The following is a 27,272-nucleotide window of genomic DNA, read 5'->3' on the forward strand; positions in this document are numbered from 1 at the left end:
CTCTTCGGTAAGCATTATCTCTTGTTGCTCATAGTACTACATTGTGTCGATCGGAATGAAGCACATTTACGGTGCTTACAAATCATTTATTTGTTTACCCATATGTCACCGTGTGGATGGAATGTACTTTATTCTGTTGCAAACGGAATCAAGTACAGGTGCAATGTATTTAAACAAAATGATGCACCGGTAATTCTCTTGTATCAGTCTTACCGCAGCCATTTGATGACAATCCTTCCAACGAGAGGTAAACGCGTCCCTCACATTAATCGTCATCTCATTTCATCTCATTTCTCTTCATTCTCCTTTGTAGGCAGCTTGTGAAACAATTTGTCAAGCAACAATGATTACAATTCGTTCGATTTGGATGTTTTGGTTGCTGGCCACCAGTGGTTTTGTGCTGGTGTTCAGTGCCACTAAGCGAATCCCGACAGCTATACTAACTGATATCCTGTCCGTCGACGAACCAACGCCCGAGCCCAACCATCATCTTGCCACTCGTCTGTTACGCTATTTCATCTTCGGTGGCATCGTTCAAGCAATCTCAGCCGAAACACGAATCCCCCGACGCAGGCTGGTGTTTGGAGGCCGTAGTATGTTTCAGGATAAGCATAGCCAAGCCGGCCCTGGTACACACGCCGCTCATGTTGTTCGCGTGTGCGCCATTAATGCTGCCCTAATGGGTGCAAACCCTAATCTTACCATTGCGTTGCAGAACTATATCGGCCGCACACAAGATGTGCCACGCATTTATAATTATTTTGCCGGCGTTGGCGGTGCAATTGATCTGTTTCAATCGAGCAGCCTGAAGGAGCTGTCCAAGATTGATTTTACAGGGTTCTACAATGGTACTAATAAGGATACCGTGATCAAGCTTAGCAATGCGTTTCGAGGTATCGTAGAAAAATACGCGAGAAAGGAGAATCAGGCCACCGTTGTTATTGATGTGGCGAAAGCAACAGCGTATTGTGCAGATCCTTCATTGCTGTTTGCCAGAGGTACGGAAGGGCACAGGATGGTAGTGGATGGAACGTTTTTAAGGAATTATTATACACCCAACAGCACGGCAGTAGTAATTGATCCGAAAGAATGTCATAAAGGCCAGACTCAAACGAATGTTGCAGGTTCGAAACGATCACGCGCTTAAGTGGCAGAGCATTGAATTGATTCGACGCGATATCAGGATGTATCTTTATGATAACTGAAAGAAACGTAACACCATAAAATTTAAACTGTTCATTATAATTAACTGTAAAACAAAAACTGTTTATGAAACTGTCGATTTAAACTTCAAGGTCGGAAGGTATTGGTGTATTGCAAGCGATAGAATGCATGATTGATAAGGATTTAATTGAAGCATTTGAATAATTGGCAAATGTTGGACGATTTGTTTAATTTACCGCCGGGTATTACCTATAATCTATTTAAAGCGATTCGTTTTCAAAATACATTTTACAGCTTCCTGATAAGCGGAGCCGACAAGATGAGCTTGCGAACTTTCCGTCTGGTTGAAGGTGTTTGGACGCCATTGTGTATAAATACAGCTGATCGCACCGATCTTCGTTACACTTTGCTGTTGAATTCTCGCTTGTCAACAGCAAATAGCGCTCTGCTGTAAGTGTGTGTGTGTGTGTAATAAAGTAAAAACCCTACAATATTCATCTTTTACTCATTTACTCATTTCAGGGAACACCGAAAATGACAACCTTCCGGTACGTTTGGCTAGCTTGCCTCGGAGCGTTCGTCATCATCATCTCCACAGCCACAGCCGCTCGCCGACCCACAACCGTCGTGTCCGACGTCTGCTCGACCTCGTTCACCGACGGGCCGTTTGAAACGCGGGACGCGTACCGTCGGCGTGTGCGCGATCCAAACAAACACATCTCGGCCCGGCTCGTGCGCTACCTCACGTTCGGTGGCATTCTGCAAGCGATTGCGGAGAAAACGAACCTTCCCCGGGACGGGCTGGTAGCTGGCGGCGCAAGCCAGTTTCAGGATCAGCACAGCGGCCTGGGCCGAACCGTCCACGCGGCCCACATCATTCGCGTCGGCACGATCGATAAGCGCCTGGGCAGGCAGGACTCGGCGCTGCACACAGCGCTGACCAACTACATTGGCCACACGCAGAACGTGCTGCGGGCGGCAAACGCGTGGCACGGTGTCGGCGGCGCAATAGATCGCTTTCAGTCGGACAATCTGGACGCGCTGGGCAGGATCGATTTTAACGCCCCGTTCGATCGGGACCAGCGCATTGCGGTGGAGCAGCTGACCGAACGTTTCCGGGACGTGATTAGCGCTTACGTTCGGGATGGAACGCACGAGGAGAGCGACAGGCAGATACTGGATGAGGATAAGATGATAGTGAACTGCATGCTGCCGCTGATGCTGTTCGAGGAAGGCAAGGCCGGGTACGATCTGGTGACGAGCGGAGACTTTGTGGCGCACTATGGTAGAACGAGCAGTAAACGTTGAATTTGTACCAGCAAAGGAACGCATTAAACGACACTGAAATAATTGCACGAGCTGCAAAACAGACCGCAACCAGACACGCGGACCAACACGGTTATCACATTGCATCCGAAATCTCGTCTTCAAACTTATCAGCAAATCGATGCATTGCACGTGAAGCGTCTTCCTGCTTGTGATAGCTCACACACACACACACACACACGCGGCTATCGAACGAAACACCGGGAAGAATTCGCAAATAAAAACCCACCCCACCCGGCCCGAGATAACGCGTCCGCCAGCCGTCCAAACAGAAGGCAGTTTGGTGCGATAAGCGCGCGAAAGGTTGGGAGAGGGTAGATTAGATTCGGCAGTTTGCAGATTTTTTTTTTGCAACACTCTATCATCCCTTTTTTCTGCTGGCCCTCGCCTGGAGGAAGGGTTAATTTAAGCATTGGCCTTCACCCGTGTCGATGTAGTTGTGAATGGGACGTGTCGAGCAGCTCGCACAGCCACAAATCATTATCCTTCAAAATGTATAACATTTTCATTCGTTTTTTATTATCTTTTTAGTGACGCGCACCGCATTCGATTCTACCACCAGTCAGAGCAAAAAAGGATAACGATGGCAGTGGTCGCGTGGCCCAGTTTTTCCTTCGGTCGACCTTCAACCGTCCTTGAACGGCAGCCGGCTGCCTGCTTACTGGGGGTGGTGGGCGCCTTCAATTGGACCATCAGCTGATTGCCGCTATGGGGCTCGGTTTCGGAGTGTGTATCCTTGCCAGTGCAAACAACGCGAGATTCACTTCCGCGCACTGCCCGAGGACGGGGAAAGGTCAAAAATGGTCGCCATCGGCCCAAGATGCGAGCCTTTCGCCTGCCTGTTTTTTGTTATCTACGAGTCCTCGAGCCTGTCCAGAGCAAAGCGGGCGCGTCAGTTGTCGTCCAAATATCATCCCAAGCAGTTCGGGCTAGCAATATTCGCTTGCTTTCGTGCCACAGTAGTATATCTACCAAGAAGAAGGCCAACCATCATCAGCTGTGCGTGTGCCGTCCTAACCGTTTTGCTCTACGTGTGTGTATTTAAAATTCAAACCACAAAGCAACCGGCGACAAACGGGCGAACGAGATTTACAACAACAAGAAAAAAGGTCGATTATCATAGCAATCGCTGAGAAAACGGAAAGCGCCCTGTTGTGTGTTTTAGCGTCTTGGGTCAGAAATCAATCGGCAGTGCAATTGTTTGGATCGTACAGTTTGGATATCCGAATCGGCCGAAGCGAAGAAACCATCCCGTTTCAAATTGCAACTGTGCGTCGAACTGCTGCTTGGAGTTAAGGAGCTCCCGGTTGTGTTAGTCCGTCGAACGAAGCAAGCAAGCAGGGAAAAAAAACCCGCCAGGTAAATGTGGGATATCGCACATTGGCAAAAAATAAAACCAATAAGTGTCTATCTTAATACTACCCCGCCCCGTTTACCTGTGTGTGTGCGTTTGTCGGTTTGTTCCCGGAATCGCAACACTTGGGAGTACGTGTGAGGTAAGCGCTGCCTCATGTCGTGCTCTTCTTCTTTTGCCTTAATATGTTCGCAATTTCTAATCTGCAAACACCCAGCCAACGGGAGGGGGGGGGGAGTAAATGGGGCTATGGGGGGTGGTGGCGGCCGGCGATGGGTTGCGGTGTTCGGCCGGCAACCACCGGCATTTTGTGCAGCATTCGATACCGTATCACACATCGGGTTGGTTGCGATTTCGCGAACACCGTGCCGTGCTTCCCGTCATCGTTGCCCCATTATCTGCACAGCGCGTTACTCTCGGGTGGTTGCATATTGTTCTTCTATTGTAATTACCGATTTTTGGCAATTCCTCCGACCTTTTGGTAAGTTGCGTTTCTGCTGCCCTGTTGTTGAAGCATTTCGCGGGGGCACGTGGTTTGTTGCAACGGGCAATAAAGAGAAAGGGAAAGTGTTTAGTGCCTCGGTTCAAGTGTTCTAGTGCGATTAACGAGTGCACCGGAAGGGTGCGGGGGCCTTTGGTTTGTGAGAGTGAAAATCACATGACTCAGTGCTTTTGCTAAACCGGGTGCTTTTTCGCTAGACATTACGCAATAGCATGGTTTCGAGGGAGAGTAGTAGGCGCGTTCGGCCACCTGTTGCTAGATGGAGAACATGGAGGAGAGAGCAGTACTTTGTAGCGTTTCAAGTCCAGGAAGAGTGCACTATATCCCTCTCGTTGGTTGCTGAAATGCCGTTGCTAAGAGGTTGAGGAAGAACCATAACTGTAATTTAGTTAAAAAATTGGAAAATAATTAAATAATTTAGTACAAAGGGATTTTTTTTCTAATAGTGTAATTAGTTCGGAAAAAAATTAAGCATGAATTGTGTGTTAGTTTTGCCTCTTATTCTTCAAATATGTAAAAAAGTCGGTTTGTTCTAAAATTACCACTACATGCGCTAACTCGGCCCAATACATCGTTATTCGATCTGAAATACTAAGATTAGTTGTTCTAAAAACGGGCTATGTTTGCGGTAGGTCATGAGAAATGTCTCTGCGTCTTATGGGCCACAGATCAATACTGTCTTAATTTGTTCCACATGTGCTTTGTATCGCTTTCTTTCCGTTTTTGATTCTTTCTTTCGGTAGGATGGGTATCCTCAGTGACAAATGTTCAGTCATGGATTTCTTTTTTTTCACTAGAATAGTGTAATGAAACCAAAATTATTAAAAAAGATTGTTGGACTGTTAAATTGTTGATCAATTTCGAAATATTTTCGATTCAACGGAGGTCGATAATTTTCGGCACAAAACGCCAGTGGTACAAAGAATTATGGTGATATTTTATAATTTGTTTTTAAAGAATTACTTTTTTTCAAACCCCGAATGAACCTGGCCCTCCGATGCGCAGGACTGGCTATCCTGCTACGGGTAAACAATAAGTCACTGTAAGCCAAGAAGCCCACTAAGTGGTACTGACAGGCTTGGAATGACAACAGTTGTAGTGCCAAACGAAAAGAAGAAGAAGAGAAGAATTATTTTCCTATTACCCTTCAACGCGTCTACTTTATCTATAGAAAAAAATGACTCTCCGAGAGAACTTCTCAATTGATTTTAGTTCATTTTTCATAACACATGTGTTCTAATTGTTTCTCTAAAACAAAGATTGAAGTCTTAGTATATTAACATGGCTTTTGTCAACAATTGGCCTTCTTTAATATAACAGTCATTTAGTTTGTAGCTTTTACTATCTCGAAATACTCAATATACATTAACCAGGACATATATTTTATATGCTTGTAGAAGAATCGTTATTTTACCTCCATTTGCTATCGGTTCTCTCTACACACTCTTAGTAACAAGCGAAAAAAAAAGTAGAAACTCATTTGACATTTCATAAAATTTGTATTTAAAAAATGGATTTTTGTTGGATGGATTTAGAAAAAAACTAAGGGAGATTATTTCTTTTCATTAACATTCTTTGAAAGGTAAATAAATTCAAGATTACTAACAAAAATAAATCTACGACCTTGCGAGCTGCCTTGGGTCAGTTATCCAGAATTTTCACATTGGCGGAGTAAGATATACGTGTAGACATATTTTGAAGATCTACCTTCGATTTTTATCAATTCCTTCCCAGTTTTTACGTCAAAATTGTTGAAATAGAGCTTTTGCGTCATGTTGGTCTAGAAAATTTCGATGGGGCCGGTTCGCAGATTATTGTGTCGTTTGGCAACTTTCCGAATTTCACCTGTTCAGTGGACGCGATCCCTCCGCTTTCTGACATATATGTTCATGTTTCCCAGATACTCCAGTCTTCTTTTTCCGCACCATTTGGAGCTTCTTGTCGCTCAGGGCCATTTGCAACTGAGCTCTCTTTTGATGCTCTAATTGTAGTCCAACAGTGCCAATATGTTGTAGATTCTGGAATAGACTTATACAGGGTCTAAGCGTCCCACGGAGTTTGTTTCCGTCGTGGCGTGGCACTTTTTTGGCGATCGCGGTTGGAGTTTGACCGATAGAGGTGTCAAATGTCAAACGTTAGTTGTACAATAATGCTAGTCACAATTCTTAATGCGTTCTCTCGATTCTCATTATTTCAGCAACACAAAAATGACTTTCCGTGCTATCACTTCACCGGTTGTACGCCGCTTCCTCGAAGCCAACAATCTTAAGGTACGTGTGGTCGTGTCCCCCCAAAAACACATCCTTTACCAGCTGTGTACTAATAAATGCTTCCATTAAACCCTATTCCCTTGTAGATGCTGCAAAAGCGCGCCGCCTCAATGGGAGATTACTATTCGAGTGCACGCGGCTTTACCATTGCCGATATGAAGAAGAATCCTGCCGTAAGTGTTACCTTTGCTGCCTTTCTTTCACCACACTTTCGTACCCCCCCGCACAACATACACGGTCGAGTTTAATTTTCATCGGATTAATGGAGGAGAACTACTTTATTTACTTTGTTATATGTGTCGCTTACGCCTAGTGACCGATCGGCCAATCCGATGGTGCCAGTATCTTACAGCTACTATGTTCCTAGTGTACGGTATCTCATCTAATGTCATTTGCGGGATGCTGGATGATACCTTCAATGCTTTCTTCTGCAGCAGCTCCATGGGCAAATTTCTGTTGTTGCCTGAGGGGAGCCTCTCCCCGTCCCCTCCTACAGGAACGTGGTCCAGTAGGTAACGTTCAGTATGAAGAACGAGAAGGGGAAAAAGAAGCGGGAAAACTTGTCGATGCAGAGGGCCGTTTCCCGCCCGTGGCAGAACGTATCGTACCGCGGTACCTCCGACGAGCGGTGGTCCTTGTTGTAGCCGTTCTTGTTAAAGTCGATCGCCTCCGACAGATCCTCGTCGGAGTAGCCCTTCATCGCTTTGGTCGCCACCGGGCCCATGTAGTTGTTGACCACCGCGAACTCCATCAGCGAGAGAAACACAAACACGGAGCAGGACGACATCCAGACGTCGATGGCCTTTACGTACGATACCGGCGGTAGCGATTGTTGCGATTGGGTGTTTTGTGTGGCTGGGGAAGAGGTTGAGGCGAAAGCCCATCGATTAGTGAAAGGGAAGAAAAAAAAGGCGGGGTTTAGAAGAAATGGGAGCACCGCTTTGAAGCACCACTACCTACCTAACGTTAGTAGCGAGGTGACGCCGAGTGTTACCCGTGCCGGGATGGCTTCCGGTTTGATCCAGAACGATATCCACGACATGACGACGATCAGCGCGGACGGGATGTAGGTGTGGAACAGATGGTAGCCCAGCCGCCGTCTCAGGTTGAACACCACCGCCAGACAGGTGAAGTTACCGGTCGAGTACTCGATCGTACAGTCGGTGGTGTAGTTGTTGCTGATGTCCAGCTGGGGCAGCTCGATTTCCGGGTTCACCACCAGCGGGTCGGTCATATTCCAGATGAACACCAAATCCTGTACCGTGTGCGATACTGTGCCATCGCCGGTGTTTTTTTTGGTGATTGGGGAGAGGGATTGTTTCGAAAGCGTGTATTAGTTCGTTTGCGTTAAAAGCGACGTTTCATGTTACATTTAAATTTGCTAAACTAAATAATTTAAGAGAAAAGTTAACGAAATTTAGTTGCCCGAGGTTTTTTGCTGGTTTTTTGGCTGCTTCTGAAATTGAAACTAGAAGAAAAACGATCGAAGCAATGTCGAGTGTAAATCGATATACTACCACGGATATCCAAGTTATCATACAATCGTTGAACTCTAAGTCTTGTTTACTTACCATTCCAAACAACAACACTATAAGCGCTATTTACATATTTGTACAGCAATAGTATTTCTTCTACGCGCATACAAGCAGACATTTTGAAAGTAAAAAACCATCAGCACCGGATGAACAAATGCTTCTTTTTTAGTTACGGCATATAGCTGGGAAGACAAAGCTACTTGTACTAAAAACGATGTTCTAAAACACACCAATATGTGTGTTACGGACAAGCAAGCTGTTCGTTTTACAATGATTGTGCTGATGGAGCTCTACGAACGCAACCACGTCATATTCTTTCTATTTACAACAAAATGAAAAGAACAAGAAATGAATTCTAGTAAAGAGTGGACAATTATTTCATTCCATACCCTTTGGATGCTACGGTCTACGGTAAAGGCAACTGGATGAACTAAAACAAAGAAACCGCATACGCTTATATATGCTACTAATACTTTATTTCCATGATGTTTATGAACCATCCGCACGAACGTGGCGATGGGAGTATATATTTTATTTGTTTTGCTTTGCTTTACAAGTAATACTACACAAAACGAGCTTACATGGGATAGCATGGTACCATCAACAACCAATTAACTACGTAAGAGGGGAGGTATGGGGGAAAGAGGCCAAACTAAACGTTCTACGATCTAAAATCAAGTTGATAGATATATTTATCCAGATAGAGTACACTCTAGTATACATGTCTCTACTCTAATACACAGTTGTGTTTGTATCTGTGTGTGTGGGTGTCGGTATGAAAAGATAGATAAGAAGGAAAGGAGCGTTTTGCGGTCACACTGTTGCAACAACACTCACAACTAAAACTACAATCGAACACAACAACATCTACAAGCTTTAGTTTTGAGAGAACGTTGGTACTAATTTTGACACGCACGTGTATGATGTGTGTGTGTGTTGTGTTTTATATAGCAAATTTTACTTGTGTTCTGTTTTTTATTTGACATTCTACTCGTTCGTGTCAGTATCATCACGATTGGTAAGAACCGATAAAACTAAAAGTACTTATAAACTAAATATTATAAGCAAAACATAAATGTACTAAAAGAGAGTGTACTAAAACAAATATTTGTAACTAAAATCATGACAACGGGACACACCACAGTGGTTGTGATGGGTTTAGGTGTGTATGTATGTGTGTGTTATATATAAAAATAGCTGGGATACAAGGATACAACTACTCTACACACCGTTCAGTTAGTGATTATGTTATACTAATAGAGCCTTACAATGATGAGTATTGCCATGATGTACCACTTGTTCTAAGAACGTCATCTCTGTTTCTTCTTTTTTATAGGTTTTTTTCTTCGTCTTCGTTTTCGTTTTGTTAGCAAGAGTTCACTAGAAAAGCTTAAAGCTCTCGTAAAAGAAATGGATCGTAGGGGTGTTTGTCAAACATTATAAAAGTGCGATTATTGTACGTTTGGAGAGAGATGTTTCTATCTATTTCATTATGGTTAGGGATTTCAACTGTCCCACGGTTTGGATGTTGATATTTGTTGTTTATATGATTTTCCGTTTTCAGCTTGACAGTTTGTTGACGTTTATTTCATGCTTGGGTGTGGTATGCGCGATAGAAAAAATACAAGCTTAGTATCCAATTGCTCTCACCAACACACCGATCTATGAACTACATACAGCTCTACTAGTGTGTCCTAGTCGCTAACGGTATCGTAACTGCTACAGGCTCAAATACATACTACCCACTACGAGACTACGAGTGTTACAAGAACAGGGTTGCATTCGCATATATACTACTATAAAAGTTTTGATTTTCCGTACGGCATACTTCTATTCGTTAGGAGTGTGTATCTGTGTGGTATGACGGCATGGTGTCTTTTATGTTTCGTATGTGATTTTGTCTATGGCGTGCGTGTGGTGGTGATGGCGCGCTATCACTACCGCACAAATAAGTTCAGATTACATTAGATGTATTTATTGTTGCATATACATTACAAATCTACTATCAAGTAATACAATCACACTGGTATTGCTACAGCTACATTATTATTTTGTTATTGTTGTTGTATTTAGTTTTACCTTTTTTAATGTTTTGTCTTTTGTTGTTGTCGTGTTTTTTTCTTTCTCTCTCATTTTCTTTTTAAATAGCTATATTAAGTTCATAACGCTCATCAAGGTTCATGCATTAGACGCTTATGGTACGCTCGTGTTACTACCCTGTGTTTAGTCATTGCTGCAGGGTTTTGGAGAGTTGAGTTTTGCGCTTGAGGCTCCAAGGCTCCAAATTACAAACATTCTTAGTTATTGCAGTTATTGTTCTTTGAATTGGTTTTTTAACTTTTTTTTATACCGATGCGCAATCACGCCTTACAGCAAAGTCTATTGGCGTACGCAGTGTGCACAATACTGTTTTGCTTAGGTATCTCTACTAATCTTTTTTACCACAATCTAGTTATAAAGCGATCGAGTTGCGAAAGTACTCTTCTATTGTGCGTGTGTGAGGAGAGTGTGTGGGGTACAGTGTAATCATGCACCAGTTTGGAGCGATTTTGAGAAGCGCGTAAGGAAACTCATAGCAAACGTTTCGGAGGAAATAGACAACGAAAACACGTATGATATATAGTAAATGAAAAAAATAGCCGGATAGATGGGTAGATAGTTCTGATAAATAGATTAGTCAGAAGTACAAACAACGATAGAAAAAAGAGAGCATACCCAAACGAGCAGCTATTGCAGATTGATATGCGTTTCATCTAGGTGGTATCGACTATATGACTCTAATGATATTTCTTTTGTTCATGTTTAACTACTACACAGTCACTGCAAAACGGTAGGTCGAGATAGCGAAAGAGAGTGAGAGAATGAAAGAAAGAAAGAGAGAACATAACACTAGTTAAGCAAAACGTAGCTAAGTAAGTAAGATGGTGCCATCTGCGTTTGGTTGCTTACAGATTAACGATCTTTTTGATCGAACGAATACATACTGAGTACAATAAGGGGAGAGCATAGATGTTAAGATGTGCTAAACAAAAACACTAACTCATCTACCAGACAGTAATTACTTCCGTATACCGCTACTACGATTATTCAGTGCGTTTCTCTAGTATAATACATTTTAGGTATATTAATATTTATATATTCGAGCTACTCAAATGGTTTTGTGAGGAAGAAGTGCACGAACTTACACACACAAACACATTCTCCCTCACAGGTACAGATACAGAACGAAACTTAGAACAGATACTCAGAAACGCCTAGTGTGTGTTTACACGTTTTGTTTTTTGTTTTGTTTTTTGCTACAGACTCAAATTATTTATTGCATTTATTAATTACTGCATTTGCTTCCACTTTGCACAGTTGCCTACAGTTTAATCGACCCTCGAATTCGATTCAACTACTACTGGGTGTGTTTTACGAATGAGATGGTGTGCGATGGTGTTGCGTCCGCACACTACTAGCACACAACACTAATACGCAACACGATCAAAACATATGTACGCTTATTGCTAATCGTTACGTCGATCACGATGATCGTACCAGGGAATTTTACTGATGGTGACGATGGAGAGGGGGGGGGGGTGCTTGTGGCTGGATTGGAGGTGGGAATTTCAGGAGCTGGGAGTGTGTGTGAGTGAGTCGCAACCAAGAGCTGCCCATTGAGATGGGAGCTCCTGCAGAGACCTGGATGACCAGGTAGGTGCACAGGTAGTTAAATGAGTTGATGGTGTACTATTCTGATGTTGTTTATTTTTAGTACAGCGTAAAACAAACAAAACCATGTACTGCGAATGATACCTCTAGGTGTGTGCTACTCGGGGCTCGGTTGCTCTTCACTGTCGCATGGCGCTGTGGTCAGCGTACGCACGGGAAGAGAAACGGAGCTAAAACTAGTCTGCACTATGGGCTACGTATGCACGTGTTGAAACTAATGATGCGTTTTTTTACTTACGGAATAAAACAAGTGATATTACAGCAAATGTATGAATGCAAAACCGACACTATACTCCTACTGATAAGGTGTAGTTAGTTACTTGTGGTGTACAGTTCTACATTACACCTGGTGTATGGTGTGTGTTTCGCACGACAATTATTGCCAAATCATTGAGCAATGCAGTTAGTTTAGCGGGACAATACTTTTTGGTTACTATTATGGCAAATGATGCCATAAAGTTTGCTTGGTTTTTGTTTTTGTTTTTTCAAACCATTTTTGCGGTCACTACACGATGTTACAACACATCAAACAACTTCTAACGATCGTGGGGGCTCTAAACGGTAGCGAATTAGAGTGAGCGTCTTTCTTAGTGTCGTGTGTGTCAGAGTCAGAGCAAAACAGAACAGTACTCGTCATGTCAGCTAAGAAGTGACAGTTGTCTGTATCCAAAATAACAGTATAACAGAGAGTGACCGATGATAATGTCAGCAGGCTCTGGAGTGTCAGATAAACTATCTAGGATGAAGTCACATGTGTGGGGCGTACAGTTGTGAAGATTTTAAGATTTTTTTTATAACAGTGAAATAACGTGTGTACTAAACGCATTGAAGCCTTAGTACCAAACTCCAATCTAAACAAACACAAATCTAGAAAAAAACGTCGTCTAGTCGCAGCGACTAGACTCGACTAGAGTCGTCTACGGTACACTACGCAGACTACAGAAGCAGCCGCATCTACTTCTATGCACCAGTGCCGATCGAGCGATCAGGGGGAAACCCATACCTGTTAATTACGTACGTCGGTTTGTTGTGTTGTGTGTCTCTGTGTGGTTTTACGTTCAAATGGGATGCTGAGGAATCAGGTTTTTCCCCGTTTTTATAACTTTTTTTTTTTAAATTTGTTTGTCGGTATATCTCTCTATCCCCACAAACTATTACTCTCATACTCTCATATATATACAAAACGTGGTGTGCCAAACGTGTACAGTCTTCTACATAATAATGCCGCTACTACTCTACCATTACATTCAACGTACAATCACTATAAAAGCACTGCCTAGCGTACCAGTTGCTATCTATTTATTTACTTAGTTTGTTTGTTTTTTGTTTTGTTATTTGTATTGTATGGGTATTTACGTTTACCTGCGTTCTTTCGCTAGCCACACCCGTTCATCCTGCTGTTGATGCTACGTTCAAAAGAGAAACACTGAGAGGAAGGATATATAGCAGACGTTCTTTTTTGTTGGTGGTGATGGCTCGGGGGAAATGTTCGAAATTCTTCTTTATACTGTTGCTTACTGTTGTGTCGCCAGCTGTCTTTTTAACCTTACAACACATACTTTGCCATTTGTTTTGTGGTTTTATTCATTTGTTTTATTTTGCTTTATTACTTCTTCTCGTACGACGTTTGTTTGTTTTGCGTTCGTCTTTTCTTTACTCTCTTTCTCTTCTTTTGTTTCGTTTAGCAATCGTTTGCTTTACGGCACTTCTTACGCAATGCGCTTCTTCTTCTTCTTCTATGTGTGTTTACGTTTTGCAATCACAACTGGTGGTTTTTGTGTTGCTGTGTTGCGGTATAAGGTCAAGGGTTGTGGGTGGTTGGGTGATAGTAGTAGTTGGTACGCTTTAGCACAAGGGTTTCCGGTTTCGCGGAGTTACCGTTTTTTGCTTACTTTCTTTTGCCTTCGTGAATCGTTGGGGTTTGCAAACCCCCCCTGTTCGCTACTATTTCGTCCCTTTCCCTCCCCCCATATTCCTGAAACACAGATGTGGAATGATCGCGCGATGTGGCGACACACGATGACGAAGAATGGCGGCGTAGCTACTTTTTTTTTTGTGAATGGGGAGGGGGGAGGAACAGTACATCACATGATCGACAATAATTGGTAATAATAATCATCATAAGTATCATAATTATAATTTTTAATCATTATCATATTGTTTAATAATAACTAACGTTATTGCTTTTCCGTTTTCTCTTGGTTTTTTGTTAGCTCACTTCATGTATTTTTCTTATATTTTTGTTGCTATTTATGTTTTTTCTTCTTCTTCTTTTTGCTTTGATGCTTTGATAATTCTCGCAATTACTCACACGCTCTCCCCCTCTTTCTATTTCTTTACATCGCCCTTTTTCTGCTTCGCATGCAGCGCTACACGGAAGAGATCATTTATTTGTTTTTGTCTTTTGTAGCTCTTTCCACACACACCACACAAGCGTGCCCGTGTGTATGTAGTATAATAGTTTCGTATTAAATATACACTACTACTCAGCAACAGCAATAGCACACTATAATGGAAATATACATGCAGTTTCTGTGTTTTGCTCCCCTGACAGCGTCACTGTGTCTGTCACGTGTCTCCCTTCCCTTTCTGTGTCTTTAATTTTCACCCATCAGGTCCATTTTCACTTAGCTTAAAGCATCGTCGCTCGTTTCCTCCGCCGCCCTTCCTTTTGATGCATTTGTTCTATATTCGTCACAGTGTATTCTTTTAAACTAGTTTCTTTTTTTGCGGGCCCCCCGTCAATCGCAACAATCACAAAACTTCGAAATTAAAACACAAATATAATATGTAGTATTGTCTGTTTGAGTGGATGCTTGCTTTGTCCTCCTTTTTTTCTTCTTCTTCTTCTATACACTTAGTTTTGTTTTCTGTCACTTTGCTTGCCGGCAGTGTGTGTGTGTGTTGGATGCTTTTCAGTATACGCGCTCCTCAATATACGCTGTAAGTGTGTTTGGGTGTGTGTGTGTGGTACTAGCGTGTGTACTTGTGTGTCGATGGCGCGATTAGTGGGTGAGAGTTTGTTTTGGCCATAAGTTTAAATGGGTAGTATACTGTGTTTAGTAGCAGCAAACACCGTACACCACCGTACACATATATTCGTCTACCCTTACCCTTCCCCCAACGATAGCAATGTGCTGGGAGGATTACTAACGATATCTTGACTCCCCTTGGTGGGGCTGTCTTGCACTCATAGCCATCTTTACCGAGTAACCTGTTCCCAGTCACTCACTCCCCCCTATACACGTTCCAAAACTCATCTCCATCCCACTGAAATGTAAGGATGGGGATGTTTTTGTTTTCTTCTTCTGAGATACACAAACCATGTGGTGTAGTAGTGTGTAGCGTATATGATATATTGCTTTTGTATATTTCTTAACACACGACCGGGACACGAGCTCCTCCCATGCCGAACACAACGCCCTTTTTAGACAAGGTCCTCAAGCGGGTCGACAAAATGTTTAAGTATCCTAACCATTAAGTATAGAGCTTTCAAGATACGACGTACTGCGACGACACCACACCACCACTACTGTTCCATCGATTGATTGCTTTTATGAATACATTTGCCTTACACACGCCGCGCGCCCCAACGGTTGAGCACCTTCGGGTGTCCTTTCGCACGCGACACATTTAGATTTAGATTTAGAGTGTAGTTCCCATAAAATTCACAGATCCTAAGTATAAATCCCTAAAAATATAAATACTAATGTATGTGAGTGTGTGTATTTTTTGTACGCGCGCGCGCGTGTGTGTTTGTGTGTGTGTATATCTATATATAGTCATATATGTATGGTTTGAAAGCGTCTTGTTGTCTTTTATTCTTTCTTAACTTGCTTAAATCTGGCTATCCATGAGTCTCTCGTATTCTAATAAGTATCAAGGTAAACTTGTGGGAGAGTGTCGGGGGGAACTATCCACAACGACAGGTGAAGAAAGCCGCCCATCCCCCCCAGCAGAACGGGTGGTCCAGCACGCACACACGCTGGTTGTTTTTTTTGTGCCGATTAGCTCTGTTTGTCCAAGAAAGTCCCTCGTTCCAGGGGTATCGGGCTCAAGCAGATCGTGTTTTTGCACTCATCGCGCTAGCGTGAGGTGTGTTTCACCAGGGCATAGGCGCCTCCATTTCCAAAAGGGGGATTTTCAAAGCGAAGTGAATATAAAAAGCCAACAATTATTGGTCTGATTGCAATTGTAGCAATGTTGTCATTTCTCTCTCTCTCTCTGTCTCTCTCCCTCCTTCCAAATCATTAAGCGCATAGCCCGTCAGCGCTGTAAAAGACGGGCCTTCTCCCAGTCTCAGCTTCGCTTTTGCTGAACCTTGTTATCGCTTGCCTTTACAACTTGTTTTCCCCACCAGCAAGTTTGGGCCCAACCACTGTACAACAAACAGATTAGAAACAGTATCAGATTAGAAACTGTCACTCTGAAAACTGTTTCCTCAATTTCTTTTGCTATGTTTTGGTTACACTCGCAACACGTAGACCACCCAACACCTCTGCAAGCGTGTACTCTTACATTTTACAAGCTATATAACATACACAGCACGATCGTGTTAAAATGGCTCAAAACCTAAGATTCAAAATTCGATGGGATAATTTAGTGTGTTTTCTTTTCATTTTCTTTTTTTTGTTTGTTATATATGCAGTTTTAAGTAATCTTTTGAGTAGGTACACAGGTTCTCTCACCCGCTTTTTACACAAATCCGCACTCATACACATTTGTCTATGTGATGTGATACTTTGTCCCTTTTTGGCTTAATGCCTGCAAACAACAATTTTACAATGTGTACACACACACCAGTTCCTTTGCTCACGAACCTTTGCTCATATGCGTAGTTGGTGGAAAGTTTCCGACTCGGAGCCATCGCTTTTTTGAGCGGAATGGCTCGTAAAGATCTCTTTTCTTTCTTTCTTCTTCATCCGTTTTGCCATTTGGTCCACGTTGAGTTCATCATTTCAACAGTTTTGTCTATTGCCAGCCCGAAAATCATAAAACTACCGAATCGATAATCTCGCATTACGTCACTAGCCTTTTGGGTTTTTACGGGTTTGTGTGTGTGTTTGTGTGTTTCTTTAGATTGATCTCACACCCGCCCATTAGTGCTTAGCGTGTTAAAGAGGAGATACATTCAAATTCCTCCCCTTAGCCAATGTTGTATTGAAGAAAACAAAAACAAATCTCTCGGGCTCTTACACCTCTGCTAATGCTTTCTGAGGTAGGAAGGAAGCTTTCTGTTGCCGTTAGAAGGAGCTTCAAAACCACACTGCTCCTCCGCCGCTTCTAATGCGTTAGTGCGCTCATTAGTATGTTTGTACCATGAGTGAGTTCAATGCGAAACCAGGCGGAAACCGGACTTTTAAAATAAAATCCGCTCCCCAACCAATTGGCGGCTCTACTAAAACAGCAGGTGCTTTTGAATATTATGAAGCATCGCTCAAGAGCTTATCTGCCTTGCTTGCTCACGCTTGGAAAATAATTCCCGACCATTTTGCTTCTAATATTTTGTGTTTATCCTGCTTCATCAGTTCGTCTCTCACTGGGGTTTTGGATTTGTGGGTTGGATTTTCCTTCTAATTATTAGCTCGATTTATCTCACTCTCGGAATAGTTTTCACTTATAGAGATATAAATTTGTTTGCAGCTCGTTTGAAGTGTGTGGTGTACGTTTATACATTTGTGGGATGTTGCTGCAAAGTAATCGCGCTGTGTGTGCACCTTTTTGTGGTTGTCTTCTCCTTTCCTTGTTTTTGGTACTGTTTGTTCCGTTCGTTCCTTTAGTATTCAAACCCTATTACTTGCTGATCTGCGGCATCTCTCGATAGTATAAATATATGTATTTTTCTAGCGTTTTGTATGGAAGAACGTTTGGTTACCTTATTTAGCTTACAAAGTATGACTACCGCTCGAGTGTGTGATGTGCCATTACATTTGCTTTAATTCTCGTTCGAATGTACTTGCTCTCCGGTCCGCTGAAGACGATAATAGCTCCTATTTTGAGTTTTAGTTTTAGTCTTCTATACCATCGCCCCCGCGCCGCCCCTCTTTACTGACGACATTGGTCGCTCAAATACGATATGTTTGTTGTTTTGTTTCTTTATGTAAGATTTATGTGGTTTTATTTATACATGTTTTTTAAGTACGTTTTACTCTTTCTGTGAATGTTCACATGCATTTATTACCAATGTTTACCACTATTTGTATAACCATTAGGTTTTGCAATAGTTTCACAGGAAGAGGTTCTCTGTTTGCTTTACTTTACTTTAAAAACAAACCTACAAGGAATTACCGAAATCGAGTCTCACTACAAAACGGTGGAGATGATGAGTGTATTGTCACAAAGGTATTTAGAAGCAAAGCAAATCGTGATAAAAGTTCCTACTTTCCTAATATAACAACGGCTGCTTTTGCGATGGCAGATCAGTCATCCTTTCTGACACAATGCTCAACTACTCACTATTGATATTGAATATTAAACCCCGTGCAAATGTGTGTGCTTTCTATTCATCCGTGGAAAGGAAAGGAAAAGACATTGAAGGGCAACATTTTGTACAGTAGAGACCAAAACAGACTTGCTCGATAGCAATATTGTTTGGAAATAATGAGACATATTACCATTGATGGTTGATCAAAATGCTACCGCTACGATTTCGTTTTGGCTTGAAGGAAGAAAAACGTTACACGTTACGGCTTATTCGTAATAGCAACATTTAGCAATGGAAAAGAGCTTTGGCATGCGAGGATCATTGTATGGCGTTTTTATTGTTTATTCTGCCCCCTGCACACCGTAAAGATTTGAATTGAAACATCTAATTACAGAACAGAACGAAACGGCTAGATTTAAACCGACAGAACTACTACTACTACTGATATATTGATCGCTGCTAGTAGTAGGAAAAGTTGTAGCAAATTGAACAAAAACTGCATACATAACATTAACAAAGAAATTGTACCAAAAAACAACAAAAAAGATGGAAACTACAGTACAAAATGATTTCAGTACACAACTACCGCATTTTACAAAGTATATATATGTATATAGAAAGTTAGATAAAATGACGAACGAACAAATTTATATCTCTAATGGTAACTGTTCCCTCTTCCGCTAAAGCGAGTATCTCGCACTTACGCAAACGCACCAATCCGTACGGCCCGGCATACGAGAGACAAAAAACTTGGATAAGGAGGATAAGTTGACTAGAAGGCAGTGAAAAGAAGGAGGGGGGTGTGCCGCAAGACCAAACAGATGAGCGACAGAGACAGAGAGAACGGAAAGAAAAAGGGCCCACACAAAGTATTAACATTGAACGCACAAACTAAACTAACTGACAACTTTGCATCTTTGCACGGCATTATACAACCAAACAATGCAACACATTCCAACTACTAGTTAACGGCTATGCTATGTGGCGATAAACTGTTGAACGATGAACCCGTGTCACTTTTTCTCCATAGATAATTAAAAAAAACCCCCCCGTTGAATTGTTTTTGTTTTGGTTTACTAAACACGAACTAATTATGATTTCGTTTAGACAAATTAAAAGTTTCACCATTGGTTGGTACATGCACTTGCATCCTTAATATCGTCATATTTAACTCTCCCTGTCACACACTTTCCTGCAGGTGTGATGATGTTGTGAAGCGTTTGCGCTATATCTACTGTGTAATTGCTTCCGGTCTCGTCGCCGGTCTCGTAGTACAGTCGTCAACTCGTACGACTTCACAACATGCCCGTCATGGGTTCAATCCCCAAATAGACCGTGCCGCCATACGTAGGACTGACTATCCTGCTATGGGGGGAATCAATTAGTCACTGAAAGCCAAGCCCACAAGTGGGTACAGGCAGGCCTTGACCGACATCGGTTGTTGAGCCAAAGAAGAAGAAGAATTGCTTCACACAAAAAAAGGAAAATGGTTTATTTAGGTAAAAGCAATAAACCAGTATCATAGGAAATGGAGAAACGCATCCGTAACTCCAGACGGTGAGCCAGTGCAGCTGTGTTTGATGATGCATTTTTATCTGCCATACAACAACAATCCACTGTACAATCAATTAAGTACGCATGTTTTCCCATGACCTTAGTTAATAATAGTTCAAAATCATGCAATTGAAAACTACGCCGTGCACACGTGCAATGCATTGCCGACCACTGCATTCGCCGATCGCTGCTCAATCGGGTTCATTCTTCGAGCTCGGTTGGTTTTAAAACACACACACACAAACACTTGGATGTGCTTCCATTGGAGGCAACATTATGAGCCGTGAAGGAATTAGTCCCAGAACGTCCGGCCACGCCAAAAACTGCACGGTACTTGAAATCCGAAACAGTGACGGACACATTTGAGCGCTTCTGGCCTAAAAATAGCGCAATAGTATTAATAATAATAATAATACAGAAAATCATCACACTGCTTGGAGGGAAGGCATGTTCGAAGTAGAAGAAAGAATGGAAAGTGTAGAGCAGAGCGCACACGGATCGGTCTTTGATTGATGGATTTGGGGTTTCTTGCAGTTCTCCCCATCGTTTGCTTCTCCCCTCACGCTCTGTTCGTTGGAGGAGAGTTGGGGAGAGAAAATCTGTACGCCGAACAATATTGACATGAATGTGTATGTTTGCCAAGACGAAATGTGCAACGACCGGGGTTTTTTTGTTCGGGTATTTGGGGCGAGAGCTTACTGCTTCCACCATCTGAGCCGCCATATGAATGGATTGGGTCGGGATGTGGGTTAAAAATAATTATTACTTATCTTTAATGACCGTTGTTGCAAAGCTATCGAGAGCAAGTGATTGAATCGTATGTTGTAAAATGATAGAGTTGAAATGAAATACAAGTTTTCTCATTGATCGATCCACACTGTTGAAGAGCAGCGCTCCGCTCGCTGTATTGGTGTACAATAAACGCAAATCTAAAATAATATCCTCCGTTCGACTAAATAAAACTTAACAGAACTAAAACAGTCTTTACGATGTATCGTGATGATGATCAGGATGATGATGATGATGAGTACAGTGATCTTGTCTTCTGCACTACATATGCACCCCATTTACGGGTTGGCGGCCAGCATCATCGGCTTTAACTCCGATCAACCGACCAACCGGAAGATGAATGCAATGCAATGGTGGGGGATGCGTTGCATTCGCTTACTGCTGCCACCACCTCCTACTAAGGAAACAGACGATAGCGGTGAAGACGGCGGAGCTCTCAACAGTGGCTCTCAGGGTACAATCTAAAACGGACACAGTGACAGAAAGATGATGAAAATTAAACAATGATTTAATAAACAAAACAAAAAAACAAACGTTCTGAAAAACGATACAAAAATGGATAAAGTCTAATGGCCCATCCCAAGAAGTACAATTCGCTTGTGCTGTGTGCGTACGCAATGGTTCAGTGTGTGTGATCGTTTAAGCAGCGCACCGGCCACGCTACTTTGAATAAAGTCAATCGATGACAGCAGGACCTTGGCCACTCGCACGCGACCAGTGTCCAGCAGAGCGGTTACACGTTGTCCTTTTTTCTATCGGTCAAACGTTATCGATTGACTATTTCTAGCAGCTGTGACACGGAGGCATATTGTTTCGGTTCTATTTTCGAACCCCTGCTGCTGGAACCTGAAATAGATGCACACAGGAGCGCGCAACCCTCCCGCCGGCTGGGTGGACTGATTTTCTCAACATCTTTTTAGCTCAAGCTGGGAGGGGAGGGAGGGTTAAGTTTTAAATTATGCAAAACGCACCCAGTTAGAGAGACAAGGACACTTGTTACCCGCTCGCCCCTGCATTCCTGGGACCAGATTCGCTTAAACGCAAACACACACACACACACTGGCAGCACCGAGTGACCGAAGTCAGTCAGTTTCAATATCTGGCCCGTACCATCTATAAATACAATAAATAGATGAATTATGAACTCACGCAAGTCGACCGCACTGCTGCCTCCAAAACCTGACCCGCCCATCCGCCTCAAGTGGTGTGTGAATCATGACGAGCCGACCCGACCCAGCCGGCGACGCCGTCGACAGGAGGTCTGACTGAGCGGATGCGGTTTAAAAATAAGTTACAACACACACGCACGCACACATGACAGACGTGCGGCCCCCGGTATGGGCGCAATCACTTATGAATGGTTTAAATGTCAGTAATGAGACCGCGGCATATCGTATGCCGGGTTCCGCAACCGGACCAATACTGAATACTGCAGAGCATGTCCAAATTAACACCGAACCGGTGGAACGTTTCCAACCTGTCAAAGACCTTGCCGCGGTGTTGGCGACGGCAGGCAAACCTCGTTCAGCTCTATTATGCAACGTGGTAAGATGGATCCGTGCGTGTGCATATCGCTTCCAAAATTACCGCTCCCACTGTTGTTGCTGGCAATGCAGGAAAGGCAGAAGCTTGTACAAACTGGTCTCTACTTATGTCAAATTAGTCAAATTGTGGAAAGATGGTTAAAATATTACGTACAAATCTCAACAAAAAACATCCTACCATAACCCAAACACTGACGAAATGATGCAATACAATCAATCATACAACAAGGTAGAATCAATCCAAAAGCAATGCAAAGCACTCCGGTAGAGCCTCGAAATACGCTTAGTTGTACAGTTACTGTTTGGTTACATTCGATTAGAATTAACGCATTAATGTTAATACAGAAACAGAAGCCACGACAAAACAAAAACAACAACGACACATGAGGAAAATATGAACATGAAAAGAGAGAAAGAGAGAAAATCAAAGCGAAACGCAACTTGAAAGAATGGACACGTAGAAAATTAACACACAAATAGAAAAGGACAATAAAACAACGAATAAACGACAACAAAAACAAACAAACAAAAGCAGTAGAAAAGAAGAAAAAACCCTCTGGTTAGGTTGCGGAGGTGGTGGGTGGGGGGGACGTATGGTTTTAAAAATAGTCATATTTATTAGTTTTGCCATTCGGGTGCTTACAATGCAAATTAAAGTACAATAGAACTAAGGATTTGTATGTAAATCATAAGTACATTCGGCTGGTTTTGCTTCGGCCTTCGTATGCGTTTCGAGGCGCGGGACGCTTTACCGGCGTGTGGATGATGCTGAAGGCGTGAGCCGCGCGCTTTCGATAGTAGTGTGCAAAAAATGGATAAAAACTACACTTTCTTCGGAATTGGCACGCAAACACACGCACGACGCAGCACATCATCCACGCGCGCTCTAAGCGTCACACATCCAACACACACCACCACCGGGGCCGCGGCCCGGGGGGTTGTGGTGCTGGGTGGTTACTTAAAAACACAATAAAGCGTATGGTACGTAAATACACTAAACTAAATACTAATAAATAGTAGATGAAAAGAGATACGAAGAGCGTGTAAATAGAGAGATAAGTGATGAGAGAAATCAAAATGCTGGTTTAAAATACAAGGAAAAAAAACATCACTAGAATAACCGTTGCGAAGAGCTAATGAATGTGTGGGATTAAAACTATATAATACTAACGAACGCGCGGCAGGCTGTGTGACGGGGTGTGACCGCTCTTTTGTCACAAATTACCGCTTAAAAGCTATTGATAAAAATTACAATAATTTTCGCATACGTGGTTAGTGGTGGTGGTGGTGATAGTTGGCTTTCACTGTATAACACTACATACCTCCATACGTAAATGTAATTTGATCGCAACGCTTTTTTACATCATGGAAATGCATTTAATGATCAGTGGCATAGAATGCTAATATTATTTGCGTTGGCATAATCCACACCTTCTCGATTGGTTAACAAAGGCGAGGGATGAAACAGAAAAGATACGCCAACAATTGTAATAAAACAGAGGATGTTTTGGCCCAACTTCGGCAGACCATCCAAACGACGGACTCCCATATACACACTACACGCTATGAGAAGCAGACTAAAACGAACGTAAAGTATTAACTAATAGTAGTGTCGTGGTGGCAGCCCCTGCCCACACTGTGTGGGGCCAAAACCATAAAAATACATTCTCTAATCGTCTGCACACAGCGACTGATAAGAAGAGGAGTTTAAAAAGTAACATCAAATGCGACAAACTAATTCCAATTATATACTGTTACTACTGCTACTATTAACTAACTCATTATATCGTAAGAAATGCGCAAGTGTACTTTTGGAATGTATTGAACTCTGACGATTAGTAGTCCTCTCGCATTTTCTTTGCATATTTTCTTCCTTTTGCTTTTCCGTTTTGTAACAGGTTATTGCTTTTTATGATGATATCTATATCCGTTTCTTCTTCCTTTTGTTTCTACTACGCTCTGCGACGAGAGGGTCTATAGGGTAGTAGTATATGAGCACATCCTAGCCGGGCGCGTGCGACTATAACACTAAGGACACACGACATATGCAACACATGCTCGTTTGCACTGTAAAAACACTGTAAAACCAGTTTGGCAAGTAATGTTGCTGTACAAATTATTAAAAAAAAAAACAATCTCATTTAATTGCGAGAATTGCTGGGAAGGCAGCACAAATACTAAACATTTTTAAACATAGAGAGAGAGATACACACACACGACGGATAAAACCTAACCTTTCTAATGATATTTAAAATCGCTTAAAAAAATAGATCATCGGGCGAAGAAATTGTCAAACCTCCTGCCGTTTTGTTTCTGGTAAAAGATACCGTAAGTGTGTGACCGTAAGCTGCGCATAATTTACAATCTAACAAAGTGCGTACACCCGCGTGGTACAGCATCTCTCTAATACTCTAATAGCTCTAATATGTAAGTCAGTGCCAGTAGGTCATGAGAACTTAAGTAAGTAATTGTAAAAGCGTGACTGGGCGTATATAACGAACCGAACCAGAACTAAAAGCGACGATTAGTAGTAATTCCAACAGTGTCCAATATGCGCATACCATACACACTGACACACATACACACACATATCCAGCTACGCTCGAATATCTACCCCTGCTTACTTCTGTCAGCCATTCACGCGGTTGCAGTTAGGGGGGGGAGGGAAGGGGGGATGCATATTTTACATATTTTTAGTATTACTTGTTACTTAATTATTTATTTCAAAACTCTATGAACTTTTTTATGAATTGTTTCGCTTGAATGGGGAGCGGGGGGCTGTTTCCTTTCCCCTTTTTTTTTTGCTTTTTTGCCTTTCTGGCCGATGAGCGTACATGCGGAGTGTTATTGCTGTTAAGTTTAGCCATACCCTACTCTTTCTACTACACCTCACTGCCCGTCTCTTGTCCCTCACCCAAAGCATATTCTTCTGGCACTTTTACTAAAACACACACCCCCTTTTAACACCACACAATACGTTTGCGATTGAACGCGATTGTTTGATATAAAGTTGTAGTTTTTTTTTTTGCTTCTTTACACTACGCGCAGTCATTTGCCACAGCACACACGCGCACGGCAAAGGATCGCCCAACTGTTTTGTAAATTCGGCCACAATGTGTGTGTGTTTGTGTGTGTGTGTGTGTATGTGTGAGGGTGTGTTGCTGCTCCGATTTGTAACTCAAACAAATCGCACATATGCACGCCTTAACTCACACTACTTGCTTGTCACGCATTCGAACCGATCCGCAGTAATAAACCAAAAAAAAAAAATGCGCACTGTAACTGCGCACGATTTTCTACACACCACCCTTGCCCGACGGAAGCGGGTGGGAATAGTTGAAACATGAGTGATTACACAATTGTATATTTATATGAATCGCAGGGAAACAAGAGAAAAAAACGCTACCGGCTAGCCTTTACAATAATAATAATAATAGTAATAATATTGATAGTTTCTTCTTTCTTTTTTTCGTTCCAAAAAGATTCCCTCGCAACGTGGGGCGCGCGCACGCTCCTGTGTCTTGGTTGTGTGGTGTTGCACGCCTGCATTCTGAGTATATGGGTGTGTGTGTGATGCACGCACGGCGCGTTGCAACAACAGCGCATCCTTCTTCACGATCGCTACCACTACTACTACTACTGCCAGTGTAGCTCGCTGTTTTATGATTATACTCTCCCAGCGGGAGGAGCGAGGCGGGGGGAATTAGAGCAAATGGTGGGAAAGGATTGCGGGAACTGTTGATGATGATTGATGATGAGGGGGTGGAACAGCTCCCCAAAGCGGGTGAGCTTTAGAGCAAAAAGGGCGCGCGCGCGCTCGCGCACACAGATGATGCTGTTGATGGTTGTGGTGGTTGTGGTGGTGGTGATGGGAGAGATGATATTTATACATACATTCCCATGCCGTACAGCGAGCCCCAGTCGACGCCCTGGAAGCTCGACATGTCTACATTGGCCAGGCTGTAGCCCTGGTACGGGTTCGTCAAACCGGCGGCTGCCATCTGGGCGGCGGCCGCGGCCTGCTGGCTCGTCTGCTGCGGGGCGCCCTGCGTCGCCACCGTGGCGCCGGCGACGGACGTCGGGTGCGGTACCTGCTGCGGCTGGCCCTGGGCGGCCTGGTTGGCGGACACGCTCGTCAGCGGATTCACGCCGGCGGCTGCATTAGCGGCGGCAGCGGCAGCCGATGGAATGCTGTATGGCGAGTATCTGTGTGTGTGCACGCGGGGAGAGCGAGAGAGAAGAAGAGGAAGAAGCAAATAAGCATTGAGCACCATTTCGTTTTAACAAGCGTACGGAGCCTTACCTAAAGCTATGCAGTGTCGGAGGATATGTAGTGAAGACTTTGCCGAACCCGTTCTGCAGCTGCATCGCGGCAGCCTGGGCCGCCTGGGCCGCCTGAGCCGCCTGGGCCGCCTGCGCCTGCACCATCAGCGGGTTGGCGGCGAGCGGATTGACCAGCCCCGGATTGCCACCGGCCTGGGCCGCCCCGACCAGCCGGGCAGCGGCGGCGGCCGAGCTCGGAGCGCCCGCACCCATCGGCACGCCCAGATTGCCCAGGATGATGCGCTTCTGGAGCAGCTGCTGGGCGGTCGGTGCGACCGCCTCCTTCGGCTGCGCCTTCTTGCACTCCACCTTCTTGTTCTTGATCGTGTGGAAGTGAATCTCGCACACCCGGTCGACCACGTCCTCGTTCTCGAACGTGACGAAGCCGAAGCCGCGGTGGCGCTTCGTCTGTTGGTCCATCAGCATCACCGTCTCCTCCACCTTGCCGAACTGGCTGAAGTACGCCTTCACCTCCTCGGCCGACGTGTCCTGGCTGACGCCGCCGACGAAGATTTTCTTCGTCTTGTTCGACTGCGTCTTGGGGCGGTTCTTCGGCGTCGCGTGCTTCGGATCGATCTTCTTGCCGTCGAGCGTGTGTATCGGCACCTGCAGCACCTTGTCCACGCTGTTCGGCTCCTGGAATGTGATGAACCCGAAACCGCGGCTTCGCTGTGTTGGTGATGGGGGAGGAGGGTAGAGGGAACAAAGGTAGAAGAAAAAGGAAATTGGCATTGCTCAGTATCAGGATCATCATGCTTCCGGCACATCAGTGCGGG

General features: G+C 43.5%; 5 protein-coding genes across 10 annotated transcripts in view; 3 read left to right on the forward strand and 2 right to left on the reverse strand.

Moving 5' to 3' along the window:
• Window positions 1-166: 166 nt before the first annotated feature.
• On the forward strand, window positions 167-1,479 carry LOC120897755. The gene is made up of 2 exons (XM_040302835.1): window positions 167-247; window positions 314-1,479. The coding sequence occupies exon 2, from the start codon at window positions 344-346 to the stop codon at window positions 1,145-1,147; it is 804 nt and encodes a 267-aa protein (XP_040158769.1). The 5' UTR covers window positions 167-247; window positions 314-343; the 3' UTR covers window positions 1,148-1,479.
• Window positions 1,480-1,495: 16 nt separating this feature from the next.
• On the forward strand, window positions 1,496-2,541 carry LOC120897756. Its single transcript, XM_040302836.1, has 2 exons — window positions 1,496-1,614; window positions 1,687-2,541. Exon 2 carries the CDS (start codon window positions 1,699-1,701, stop codon window positions 2,470-2,472), a length of 774 nt encoding a protein of 257 aa, XP_040158770.1. The 5' UTR covers window positions 1,496-1,614; window positions 1,687-1,698; the 3' UTR covers window positions 2,473-2,541.
• Window positions 2,542-2,650: 109 nt separating this feature from the next.
• LOC120897758 overlaps window positions 2,651-27,272 on the forward strand; it is a 56,973-nt gene continuing 32,351 nt past the window's right edge. The window contains exons 1-3 of one of the 2 annotated variants that reach the window (XM_040302838.1): window positions 2,651-3,849; window positions 6,544-6,616; window positions 6,703-6,789. In XM_040302838.1, the coding sequence (XP_040158772.1) occupies window positions 6,554-6,616; window positions 6,703-6,789 (150 nt within the window). In that variant the 5' untranslated portion in view covers window positions 2,651-3,849; window positions 6,544-6,553. Of the gene's footprint in view, window positions 3,850-4,157; window positions 4,326-6,543; window positions 6,617-6,702; window positions 6,790-27,272 lie in introns of those variants that run through there. The other variant, XM_040302839.1, reaches the window with a different exon arrangement.
• Window positions 6,860-19,604, reverse strand: LOC120897757 (glycine receptor subunit alpha-2-like). The gene is made up of 2 exons (XM_040302837.1): window positions 7,577-19,604; window positions 6,860-7,471 (listed from the first exon to the last, which is right to left on the reverse strand). The coding sequence occupies exons 1-2, from the start codon at window positions 7,848-7,850 to the stop codon at window positions 7,107-7,109; spliced, it is 639 nt and encodes a 212-aa protein (XP_040158771.1). The 5' UTR covers window positions 7,851-19,604; the 3' UTR covers window positions 6,860-7,106.
• LOC120897754 (RNA-binding protein Musashi homolog 1) overlaps window positions 19,704-27,272 on the reverse strand; it is a 90,884-nt gene continuing 83,315 nt past the window's right edge. For all 5 annotated transcript variants that reach the window (XM_040302833.1, XM_040302832.1, XM_040302834.1 and 2 more), the window contains 3 exons: window positions 26,477-27,165; window positions 26,068-26,379; window positions 19,704-21,090 (listed from right to left, as the gene is read on the reverse strand). In XM_040302833.1, coding sequence (XP_040158767.1) covers window positions 21,066-21,090; window positions 26,068-26,379; window positions 26,477-27,165 — 1,026 coding nt within the window. In that variant the 3' untranslated portion in view covers window positions 19,704-21,065. The remainder of the gene's footprint in view (window positions 21,091-26,067; window positions 26,380-26,476; window positions 27,166-27,272) is intronic.

The sequence above is a fragment of the Anopheles arabiensis genome, chromosome 2 (assembly GCF_016920715.1).
Source record: "Anopheles arabiensis isolate DONGOLA chromosome 2, AaraD3, whole genome shotgun sequence".
Taxonomy (NCBI): domain Eukaryota; kingdom Metazoa; phylum Arthropoda; class Insecta; order Diptera; family Culicidae; genus Anopheles; species Anopheles arabiensis.